The 12393-nt window shown below is 38.9% G+C and overlaps 1 protein-coding gene across 3 annotated transcripts in view; it reads right to left on the bottom strand.

The window, feature by feature from the left end:
- Nucleotides 1-12393, bottom strand: part of PDE9A (phosphodiesterase 9A) — a 187661-nt gene that overhangs the window by 36943 nt on the left and 138325 nt on the right. For all 3 annotated transcript variants that reach the window (XM_056826008.1, XM_007493183.3, XM_007493187.3), the window contains one exon: nucleotides 6829-6910. In XM_056826008.1, the coding sequence (XP_056681986.1) occupies nucleotides 6829-6910 (82 nt within the window). The remainder of the gene's footprint in view (nucleotides 1-6828; nucleotides 6911-12393) is intronic.

Raw genomic sequence — 12393 nt, 5'->3', positions numbered from 1 at the left:
GATGGCTGAAGTCACTGGAGAGATAGTCAACATTCAAGCCTGGGTCACACCAACACAAGTGAAATGGCAATGCTGTTACATTCATTTATACATTTATTGTTGAGTTAATCAATTAACCAAAGGGTCACCAATGAAAAGAACTGGACGATATACTGCCAAAATTCATTCAGAGGAACAAAAGGTCTAGAATCTCAAGGGAAATGTGAAAAAAAAAGAGGAAAGAGGAAATAACACTTCCAGGCTTCAGATGATAATATTAAGCAATAGTCCTTAAAATTATTATGTGATGATTATGGCATATATATTTATTAGTGGAACAGACTTGGTAAGGATGAATTAAAACCAGCTGAACAAGCAGTTTGAGAAGCCCAAGAACCCATATCGTAACCTCAGGAATAATCCCTATTAGATTACTTAGACCGAAATTCGATTTTGACCAACATCTTAGCACAAAATGACCAAAATCAACATTCAATCCGAATCTTAAAGGTTCTGTCCTAAAAACTAAGAAGAGAACCAGAACACATATGACAGTGGAAGAGTTCTTAGTCAAACAAGGCAGAGAGATGATCACAGAAGACAAAAGAGTTTAAAAAAGAAAGCAAAATTCGAGATCATGACGTTGAAGAGCTTTTGCATGAGTGACCTTGTCCTCTCTCATGGTTTAAGTGATCAGATGACTCACAAATACATGCATATGTAAATGCATAGTTATTTATTTATTTATTCTTAGCTAGTCTACATAAATGTATATATATATAAATGCATATATGTATACACTGAAGCTTCAGCTTACCATCATCAACTTAAAAAAATTATTTTAAATAAAAACCCTCACCTTCCATCTTAGAATTCATACTATGTATTGGCTCCAAGGCAGAAGAGTGGTACGAGCTAGGCAATGGGGGTCAAGTGACTTGTCCAGGGTCAAACAGCTAAGAAATGTCTGAAGCCAGATTTGAACCTAGTCCTGGCTCTGAATCAGTGAGACATCTAGCTGCTCTCCAACACCAACGTTCTATTGAGCATTTCAAACTGTATATTCTATAGAGTTCAAACTCAACATGTCTAAAATAGACCCTACCATCCCCACCATTCTCTTTATGTTTGCCATTCTTCTAGTCTCCCAGGCTCCTTTCCTGGCACTCTTCTTGATTCCTCATTTTCCTTTACCTCACATATCAAATCAGTCGCTAAATCTTACTATTTTTACCCACAGCCAAATCTCTTGCATCTGTCCACTTGCTTCTCTTATTCAGGCTCTACTTCTTGGTTCTCATCAGCTCCTCCATCAATTATTCCAAGAGCTTGTTGATTGGGTTCCTTGTACCACCTCTCCTCTTACCCTAATTTAACCGTCACACAGGTGTCAAAGTGATTTTTCTGAAGCAGAGACCTGACTATATAATTCCTCTTTTACAGATGAGGACAATGAGGCACAAAGAAGTTACATGATTTGGCCTTAGTCACGTAGCTAGTACATGGAAGAGCTAGCACTAGAACTTGGCTCTTTTGATTCCAAGCCCTCTATGTCCCCCCCTCCCCGTCCCCCAACCCTTATTTTCTGTATTAGGGTCAACACTAAGTATTGGCTCAGGCAGAAGAGCAGTAAGGGCCAGGCAACTTGTCCAGTATCCCATAGCTAGGAAGCGCGGAGGCCAGATTTGGACTCAGGAAGATGTCTTCTTGACGCCATGCTCTATCTGTTATGCCACTTTACCTGCCTGTCCCTCATTTGTAAGATGAGATTGAAGGAAGCATTACTATGTGCCTGAACATATAACCTGAGAAAATTATTTTTACATCCATAAAATGGGGATAATAAAATGTGATTGACATTATTCTAAATAGGAAGTACCAGATAGACTACATATTTAAAGAACAAGAGCATGAGAAATTCTGGTATCATATACAGAATTGTTCAATACTTCAATGGTTTTAGATTCATGGCACAGTGGAGAGAGTGTCAGACCTGAGATCATGAAGACTCAAGGCTTTATCCAGCCTCAGACACTTACTAGCTGTGTGGCCCTGGTCAAATCATTTAATCCCTATCTGCCTCAGTTTTATCATCTGTAAAATGGAGCTAACAATAACACCGACCTCTCAGGGTTGTTATGAGAATCAAATGAGATAATAATTGTAATGTTCTTAGCACAGTGCCTGGCACATAGTAAGTACTAAATAAAAATTAGTTATTATTATTAATATGAGTACTCATTCCAGTGGCACAGATCATCATTTATCTAGACTTTGCAATTCTTGTATATGTTTATGTGCTACTATATACTTCCATCTATATGCTTATATACTCCCAGAAATTCTTTATGGAAGATATTTTCAATATGTTGCAGGCTTTTCTCTAGTTTTCTTGGTATTGTATAGATACCAGAGGACAGTATAGGCAATCCCTCACTGGGCTACATGGCCATCCCATCCCATTTTTCAGGGATATATTTCTTTAATAATATATTTGATCAATAATATATGGAGTTCTTCATTGGAAAGAGATTATGGTGCATTCTAGTCAAGACTACCATTTGTCTTTCCATTTCCCTTTCAGTAAACTTTAATTCTACAGAGACTAAGGTATTCTATACTTTAGTCACATAGTGAGACTGAAATTTTTTTTTGTGGGGGATCTGGTCCTGTGATTTCATAGGTATAGGGAATTCCCAATGAGGAAACTCCCTCTACCAACACGGATTGGTTTTTGGAGAGCTGCTTAAGTGTCCTGAGAGTTAAATAATTTTCCTGAAGTTACATAGTCAATATGTAATCAAAGCATTGCATTACAAATTGAATTCAGGTTTCCAGGATTCTGAGACCAGGTCAGCTATTTAGCCCTTGTACCCTACTCTCTCTCATTGGAGAAATATTGATGTTAAAAAATGAACCTCTATTCCAGTCTGCTGTAGAATTCTATGAAAGCATACTTGCTTCATTCTCATAATCAGAGGCAGATTATCCTCATCAAGATTTATGGATACATTAGGGGATTGGATTAGAGCATGGAGCTGGGCATGTATGTTTTGATTTTGAAGAGAGGGACACATATGTTTTGATCCTTTATTAGTCAAAGGTTCTTTGTTGGTACCTTAGTCCCAGTTCTGGGACCTGGCTATACCAACATATGCTCTTCTCCTTTGCTAAAAGACTAAAGAGTCTTAAGAGGTTGGTATCTTGAACCCTTTGACAAATTCCTGAGTCTGCTGCTTTTGTTTCTTTCCCTGAAGACGTTACCAAACAACAATTTTGAGATCTGAAATTTGAAGTTTTGGGCTTAGGCATGACTTGAATCTAAGTATAGAATAGTTTTTTATTTCCTCCACCACAACAAAAAAATTCAAAAACACAAAAAACTTATTGGTGAGTATAACAGCATATAAAGAGCTGCCCTATCTGTTTCCATCTTAGGTCTTTAGTTATTGAATTCAGTGGTTATCAAGGAGGGGGTATTCCCTGCAACTGCTGCTAGGAGGATGAGCTACCTGCTTAGCTGATCAGAAGATATGGATCTTAAGTTGTTGCATGGATGGTACAAATCCAAGGTGAATTATCTTTGTTTCCTGAGAGTTTTTACCTCTCTGTAGCGTGTAATAGGAATGATGTTTTAAACATCTGCCAATGAACGATTAACCCCACTGCTGGATCTAAGGAGTTGGGGCACTGTGTTTCTCTACCTTTCCACTAAGGGGCCCTTTGGCTCTAGACCTATGATGCACATGAGAGTTCTAGGGGAGCCGAAGCATCGAAAATAAGGGTTATGTTCCCTTTCTCTTTGGCTCTTTATGCCTCCATCTTGGTACTCGAGAGAAAACTTATTAAAGCTTATGTTGGAATCATGTCTAAGCTACCCTATAAGGAAGAGTCAAAAAGTACTCAAAATGCAATATAATCAAGTAGGAGATGGCTATTTATTTCCTAGATACAAAATACTGGACACAAGAAAGCCTCATAAGCATGCAATAGCAGAAAACTAGACAAGTAGAAGCAATCACATAGCTACGATTACCTTTTTCTGAGAGGTTGATACTTAAAACACCAAGACATGATGCACTTTGCAAGGCTACTGAATTAGTAGTTTATTTCAGACCTCAGCTTTGGACCAGAAGTGCCTTAAGTACTTCAGCCAACACATATGGTAAGATGGAAACAGATAGGGCAGTTCCGAATATGCCCTGTTATACTCACTAATACATTTTGTGTGCTTTAGAATTTTTTTAGTGTAGAGGAGGAAAGAAAAAACTATCCTATACTTTACATCTCCTGCTTTGTATGGTACCTCCTTTGAAAGGGACTCTAGACACAAGCCATGTCGAAGCTTTAAAAAAGATGTTCTCCCGAGTTCTATCCCAGGGTGCAGGCATAATAATCAGAGTTTGGGAGAAAATATCAATCACCTCAATCAATTCTTGAGCACTGATTTGTCTAGAACCACAGACCCTTTGTCAGGTAGAGGTACCCTTGGGATGTGAATGACACTAATCCAGGATCACCTTTCCCCATGTTTCCCTCAACTGAAGTTACTATTTCCAAAACGATCTTTTAATGACCAAATCTGCTAGTCTTTTTTAGTCCTTAACTTTTTTTGTCTCAAGGCATTTGTCACTCTCAGGGGTTTCAGAGCTACTCTCTTAGATGCCCCACCAAGAACAGCTATTCTTTCTTAGTCTTTTTGCTGGATCACCACCCAGGTCATCCCACAGTGCTCTGTCCTTGGTCCTTCTCTTTTTCCACTACAATATTTTACTTGATGATCTTATCAACTCCAATGGATTAAATTATCATCTATATGCTGATAAATCTCAAATCTATTTATCTAGCCTTAACCTCCTTGCTGACCTGGTTCAAGCTTATATTTCTGACCCACTATTGGATATCTCAAACTGGTTCCTCTGTCTACACCTACAAGTCAATATTCCAAAATTTAATTCATGAGAGAGTTGGAGGAAATATTAGCATGAATGCTGGAGTCCCATGGGATAAAAGCAAGTATTAGGAAGGAAAGGTAGACAGTCAGAAAGGCACTAAACTCCTTATGAAAGGAGGAGAATGAAATGGGAGTAGCTGGACAACAATCACAACAATCAAATTAGGTGATAAATTTTGGTAGAATCAACTACCTGACAGGAAGAGGTCGCTGAATGGTTGTCTTAAAGAGAGATTCTGTAAGTGCTGTGAGGAGCAAAGAGAAGCAAAGACTCCCACTCCATAACCATTGGAATAGTGAAAAAGAATGCGAAAGTACAGCCATTGCTGGAGAGGATGACCAAAAATTATGTTTTTTGCCTCACTTTTTGTGTTTTTTTGAAAATTGGCTAAATTCAAACTTAGTCAAGTTTTAATTTCTTTCATTAAAATAACATCCTTTATGATTGCATTTTTTAAAATCATTACCTTCCATCTTGGAATCAATACTGTGTATTGGCTCCAAGGCAGAAGAGTGGTAAGGGCTGGGCAATGGGGGTGAAGTGACTTGCCCAGGGTCACACAGCTGGGAAGTGCCTGAGGTCACATTTGAACCCAGGACCTCCCATCTCTAGGCCTGACTCTCAATCCACTGAGCCACCCAGCTGCATTTTTAAGATATAATTTTACCCAACTACATGCAAAATTGATTTTTGATATTCATTTTCCACAATTTTGAGGTCTAAATTTTCTTTCTCTTTCCTGCCTCCCTGAGATGGCAAACAACTTAATATGATAGCATTTTCAATACATATTTAATAAAAAAAATTTCCTGGATGGACACTGTTTTGGGAATACATATGTTAACTCAGCATGAGCAATTCTAATTTATTTTACATTTCCACTTTGTGCCTATGTTTCCACTTGTTATGTAAACTGTTTTTCTGTAATAAAGTAAGCACTTGTGTTTAGTTTGGATATGCATGTGTGTGGGTGTATATTTATGTCACAAATCCAGTACACAACTGATAAACATTTGCCAATGATGATAGGAAAAGAAAACATTAGATTAGTAATTTCCTTTCATCATAAACTTGGGTAATCAATCACCAACCAGAATTTAGATGTAAGTTAGGCAGTCAGTTGGTAAGTCAATAAGCATTTATTAAGCGCCTATTTGCTGGCGGAGTGGTTCAGGTAGTGTGTTAAATACTGAGGATACAAAGAAAGATAAAAGACTCATCCTTGAGGAGCTCACAATCTAATAGGCAATCAAGCAAACAGATACATACAAAGCTATACACAGGGCACAGAGGAAATCATTAACAGAGGGAGGATACTAAGATAAAGGCTTCCTATAGAAGGTGAGATTTTGGTCGGGATATGGAGGAAGCCAGGAGGCAGAGATGAGGAAGGAGAGCATTCCAGGCAAGGGGGATCTCCAAAGAAAATGCCTGGAGCAGTTGGAGTGTCTTGTTCATAGGCCAGCCAGGAAGCCAGATTCATGGGACTGAAGAGTATCTGAGGGTGGGGAGTAGAAAGTGCAAAGTCTGGAAAGGTGGGGGAAGGAGAGGAATAGGTCATGTGCTCTAAAGACCAAAGAGAGGATTTGGAATTTTATCGAAGGTGATGATAACAATTTCTTTGTATCACACTTACTGCGTGTACTGGACACTTCACAAATCTTGGGAGCTGTTGGGGTTTATTGAGTGTGTGTGTGTGTGTGTGTGTGTGTGTGTGTGTGTGTGTGTGTGTGTATGTGGGTGACAGTTCAACTTTAGAATAACTTTGGGAGCCGAGAGTGGAGACCAAGCAGGAGGCTGTGGCAATAGCCCAGGTTTGAGGAGCTATGAAATATCATGGGTACATGAAAATAGGGTCAATGATTCTTTCTTTGGAAAGCATTTTCCATCTTACCTTTGGGTAGGCTGGGACATCTCTCTGGGGCATCAACTTCCTATTGTTATCCAAAAAACTGTACTTACAGGGACAGGTTGTCCTAAAAAGAGGAAAAGATTTCTCTTAACATTGTTTCTTCAGATTTGCATCTGAGAGATCATCTTGTCCAACCCATACTTGAATGCGAACTGATGAGTTAAAAAAAGCATTTATTAAATTATGTGCCAAGCAAGCATTGTTGAACTCTGAAACACAAGAACAAAATTTCAGAGAGTCTCTACCCTCGAGGAGTTTATAGGACATAAAGCAATAGGGAAGTGGAACCCAAAGCATGGTAAATTTATAAAACGATAGGAGGAAAACAAGAAAGTTACAGGGATGCTAAGTGGTGTCCTAGAAGAGTAGAGTGATGCAGCTTTTCAAGTAACATTGGCAGTATTGATTTGATTGAGATTCCAGCAATGGAAAACAACAGAAGAGGGGAATCCACAGATCCCCTTCAGAAAAAGAACATGCTTCAAACTTGAAGATATGTACAGAAAAATGTAATAATTCCAAGGACAAAAAATGAATCCTGCAAGAAAATGAAAGGAAATTCAAATCAGTAAAGACTAGTCAGCACCTAGCAGAAACCATAGAAGGGGTTGGAAAAAATATAGTCTGAAAAGCAAAGGAGCTCAATACCCTGAATGGTATATTTTGCAAATCTAAAGCCAATCATTAATGATAAAAGGTGGCTATTTATAAAAGAAAAGTATTTGAAGCTTTATGGAAAAGAAGACAAACAAACCCACAACAATTGGGAGGAAATTATTTGCCTTGCAAAAAATAGATGCACTAAAAAGTTAAATGCGTACATCTTTCAAGGAGATCACATTACAAAATAAATTACCCCTTCTCTAGAGACTACTTAAAGAAAAGAAGTAGAAAAAAGTGTCTATTTAAAGAAAGAAAATAAGAAATAGGAACTCAGGCACTATCAAGAGATTTCTTTCTTAAAGTTCAAGGAGATAAAGATGAAGGCAGAATTTAAAGAAATAGAGGGAAAAAAACCCCCCAAAGGATGAATAATCCTGAAAAACCATGGAAAAACCTCAAATAACCTCTACAGATCACAGAATCACAGGACTTCATGGGACTAAATTACTGAAAAAAAGGTGCATTACCCCTGGGGCCAGGTCTCAGAGTTGTTTTAGTTTTTCCCATATTGGAAATTTTACTTTTCAATTTTCTCAGCCCGTTTTAAAAGTCACTTCTAGGGGGATAGGACTAGCTGGATGCAGTGGTTGCTCCTTTAGACCTGGAACACTGACTCATCCCCGACTCTTTCTCTGTTTTTTTTAGGTCTCTGAATGGGCTGAGTCAGGTCAAGGAGTTCTGGGAAGATTTTCTGCTATCTTGGGGTTCCTTAACCAAAAGGGCTCCCCACCTGTATTTCTCCTCCTACATGGGTGGCTTTGTGGAGGTTAAGGTCATCTATTTTTTTTGTGACAGGATGCTAAGGGAAGGGCAAGGGCTGGGAGTATTATCAGACACCCAAATCAGAAGACCATACGTGGATTTTTGTGTTTTGATGGAGCATGGAAAATGGTAGTGGTGAAAGATGCTCAGCATATATGTTAGAGATTGGACTCTGCTGAGTATCTTGTTTTATAGCCTACAGAAAAGGCTGTAATTCATCTACTTTTGAAGCATAATTATTAATTTAGAGGGTTTTTTTTCCCGACACTTAGTAGGGACTTCAAAAAATGTTTAGTGGTCTATCTTTTTGGTCACATGACCCCAAAGTTTTCTTTTTTTTTTTAAAGGAAGCTTTAAGGGATGCGCAAATACCTATGTTTTATTAAAATGTAAAAAACCTAGCATTGCATTTATAGAAGGGGCATTCTGTGTCACTGTCTGCTTTCTGAATTGGTGTGTCTAAGTGTCTAGTATATTTCAAAACAATATTACAAGGGCTGGATTTGTTGTGCCCTTCCTCTTTTTTCTCTACTCAGCCCTACTTCGCCTTTTTCCTTTCAGTCTCTCTTTTCAGTTTGTCCTTTCTTCTGTTGCTCATCTGCTCCCAATTCTTTTAGGCTTGGCTTCTCAAGTCATGGGTGGGGGGGTGTATGCGCTGTTTCCTGACTCTTGAAGTCCTCACTACTTCCTTTCAGCCTTTTCTTCCAGACTACATACATGCACTCCTTTGTTTAGAAATGATTGGTATATACATTTGTCACTCCTGATTTTTGCTCCAAAGTCTGTAACAGTCCCAAATCCTATTCAGAACTAAGTGCCTTCATCTTTTTGAACTGCAAGTCCCAGGAAGCCACTCGGTTTTCCAAACGCTTTTCCATGTGTCTTTATTTTCTCCATCGGTAGAATATAATGAGAGCAGAGGTGGTTCCATTTTGTCGTTGCATCTACAGTCACCTCTGACACATGCTTACTGTGTAACCCAGGGCAAGTGACCTGTCTTCTTTCCCAGTATCCTGGGCAACGTTCTAACACCGGAATGCCAGAGACTTGCCTTGAGTTACACAGTAAGAGGGGAGTTTTCGATATATCAGCAGCAGGAGTTTTCTATACCAGTGAAGTCACAGATCCTGTCTCTTGTCACAGAGGTGGAACTCAATAAATAGTTGTTTATCAATTAGTTAATTGAATATAAATGGGTTGAATCTAACACCACAAAATTTAATAATGATAAAAGTAAAAAATCTTAAGATGGGAGAAGTGTTAGCCTCTCAGTCATTAGCCATTTGTTAAATGTGCCAGGCACTGTGCTAAAGACTTAGGATACAAAGAAAAGCAAGAGTTCGTGCCATTAAGGAGCTCATGATTTAATAGTGGGAGACAATAAGCAAACATTGAGGATACATAGGAAGTGATTAAGAAAATAAAGGCACCAGAATTAACAAAAGATAGGATTTTAGCTGCTACTTGAAGGAAGCCAGGTGATAGCGATGAGGAGGGGGAGCATTCTAGATGGGGGGATAGCCAGTGAAATTTCCTGGAGAGAAGGAATATCAAAAAGGCCAGGGTCACTGGATTGATGCTGGGGAGGGAGGTGGAGGAAGCCTGGAAAGAAGAGGCAGATTAAGGAGGGATTTGAAGAGAATTTCCAATTTTATCTTAGGGGAAATAGGGAGTCCCTGGAATTGACCGAGTAGGTGGGGATGTGACATGATTAGCCTTGTACTTTAGGAAAATCTCTTGGGCAGATGCCTAGAAAATAGACTGGACTGGAGAGAGAGTTGGGCAGACAAATAAACCAGCAGTCTATTCTGATAGTCCAGACATGAGGAGATGAGCTTCAGAATGTTAGCAGTGTCAGAGGAGAAAAGGGGGCATATTTGGGTGATGTTGCAAGGGCGAAGCTGACAGGCTTTGGCCACAGATTAAATACAAAGGTGAGAGGATGAGGATGACATCTAAGCTCCAGGTAGGGGCCTGGGAGGATGGTGGGCTGAGGGGAAATGATAACAATTTCGATTTTGGATCTTCTAGATTTGAGATATGTTCATGACATCCAGCTCAAGATGTCCAGTAGGCAATTAGAGATGTGAGTTTGGAGGTCAGAGCTGGATAAGTTATTTGAGAATCATAGCATAGAGAAGATGATTGAATTCATGGGAACTGATGAGATCAACCAGAGAAATAATATAGTGGGAGAAAAGGACAAATTGAGCCCCAGCTCATCTGATGTGACCTGATCAAGAATCCAGGAGAGGAGATGGAGAGCTAATAGTCAGAAAGGTAGGAGAAGAACCAGTTATTTGTATGAAAAAGATCTAGGAAATGTAGAGGACTGAAAGTACAATGTGAGGCAAGAGTGTAATAAAGCAGCCAAGTAAAAATCAAATGCAAATGTAAGCAGCATTCAGTGAGGCATTGTCCAGATTTAGGGACTGCACTCTACCCTACTTACATTAAATCTGGAATGCTGTGCTCCATCCACTCAATTCTAAGTGTTACCCTTTAAGAGGGACTTTAGTCATCTGGAAAGTATCCAGAAGAGAGCAACCAGGAAGGGGAAGGGCCTTGAAAACAAGGTATAGGAACATCATTCAAGGGAACAAGTATTGTTCACCCCAGAAAAGAGATTAAGGGGTGGACTTGAAAGTTATTTAAAAATGTTTGAAAGTCTGAAGAGTAAATAGAACTGTTCTGTTCAGCCCCACATGGAAGAATTTGGGGCAATGATTAGAAGCTTCAGAGAAGTAGATCTAGGCTTGGTGTAAGGTGAAACTTTCTAACAATTAGAGCTACTCGAAAGCAAGAGATGTTGGGTTTCTATTACTGGACACCTTCGAGTAAAATCTGGATAACTATTTTCAGTTCTATTGTAGAAAGAATTCCTGTTTGGTTTTGCATTAGACTTGATGGCATCAGAAGTCCCTTATACACCAAGATAAACTCAGAATGGGCGAATGACTTGAAAGAAGGAAACTACAAGTAAATTAGGTGGACACAGAATAGTATACATGTCAGACCTTTGGGAAAGGAAAAATTTTAAAACCAAGCAAGACTTAGAAAGAGTCACAAAATGCAAAATAAATAACTTTGACTACATCAAATTAAAAAGTTTTTGTACAAACAAAACCAATGTAACTAAAATTAGAAGGGAAACAACAAATTGGGAAACAATCTTCATAATAAAAACCTCTGACAAAGGTCTAATTACTCAAATCTATAAAGAGCTAAACCAGTTGTACAAAAAATCAAGCCATTCTCCAATTGAAAAATGGGCAAGGGACATGAATAAGCAATTTTCAGTTAACGAAATCAAGACTATTAATAAGCACATGAAAAAAGTGTTCTAAATCTCTTATAATCAGAGAGATGCAAATCAAAACAACTCTGAGGTATCACTTCACACCTAGCAGATTGTTCAACATGACAGCAAAGGAAAGTAATGAATGCTGGAGGGGATGTGGCAAAGTTGGGACATTAATACATTGCTGGTGGAGTTGTGAATTGATCTAACCATTCTGGGGGGCAATTTGGAACTATGCCCAAAGGGCACTAAAAGACTGTCTGCTCTTTGATCCAGCCATAGCACTGCTGGGTTTGTACCCCAAAGAGATAATAAGGAAAAAGACTTGTACAAGAATATTCATAGATGCGCTCTTTGTGGTGGCCAAAAAAAAAAATTGGAAAATGAGGGGATGTCCTTCAATTGGAGAATGGCTGAACACATTGTGGTATCTGTTGGTAATGGAATACTATTGTGCTTAAAGGAATAATAAAGTGGAGGAATTCCATGGAGACTGGAATGACCTCCAGGAAGTGATGCAGAGCGAGAGGAGCAGAACCAGGAGAACATTGTACACAGAGACTGATACACTGTGGTACAATCGAATGTAATGGACTTCTCCATTAGTGGCTTTACAATGTCCCTGAATAATCTGCAGTGATCTACAAGGAAAAAAAAAAACTATCCTCAAGAGCAGAGGACAAACTGAGGGAGTAAAAACACCGAGGAAAAGCAACTGCTTGACTACAGAGGTTGAGGGAATGTAATCGAGGAGAGACGCTAAATGAGCGCCCTAATGCAAATACCAACAACAAGGAAATGGGGTCAGAGCAAGGACACAT

Source organism: Monodelphis domestica, chromosome 4 (assembly GCF_027887165.1).
Source record: "Monodelphis domestica isolate mMonDom1 chromosome 4, mMonDom1.pri, whole genome shotgun sequence".
Taxonomy (NCBI): domain Eukaryota; kingdom Metazoa; phylum Chordata; class Mammalia; order Didelphimorphia; family Didelphidae; genus Monodelphis; species Monodelphis domestica.
This window is presented reverse-complemented; position numbering and strand designations above follow the sequence as displayed.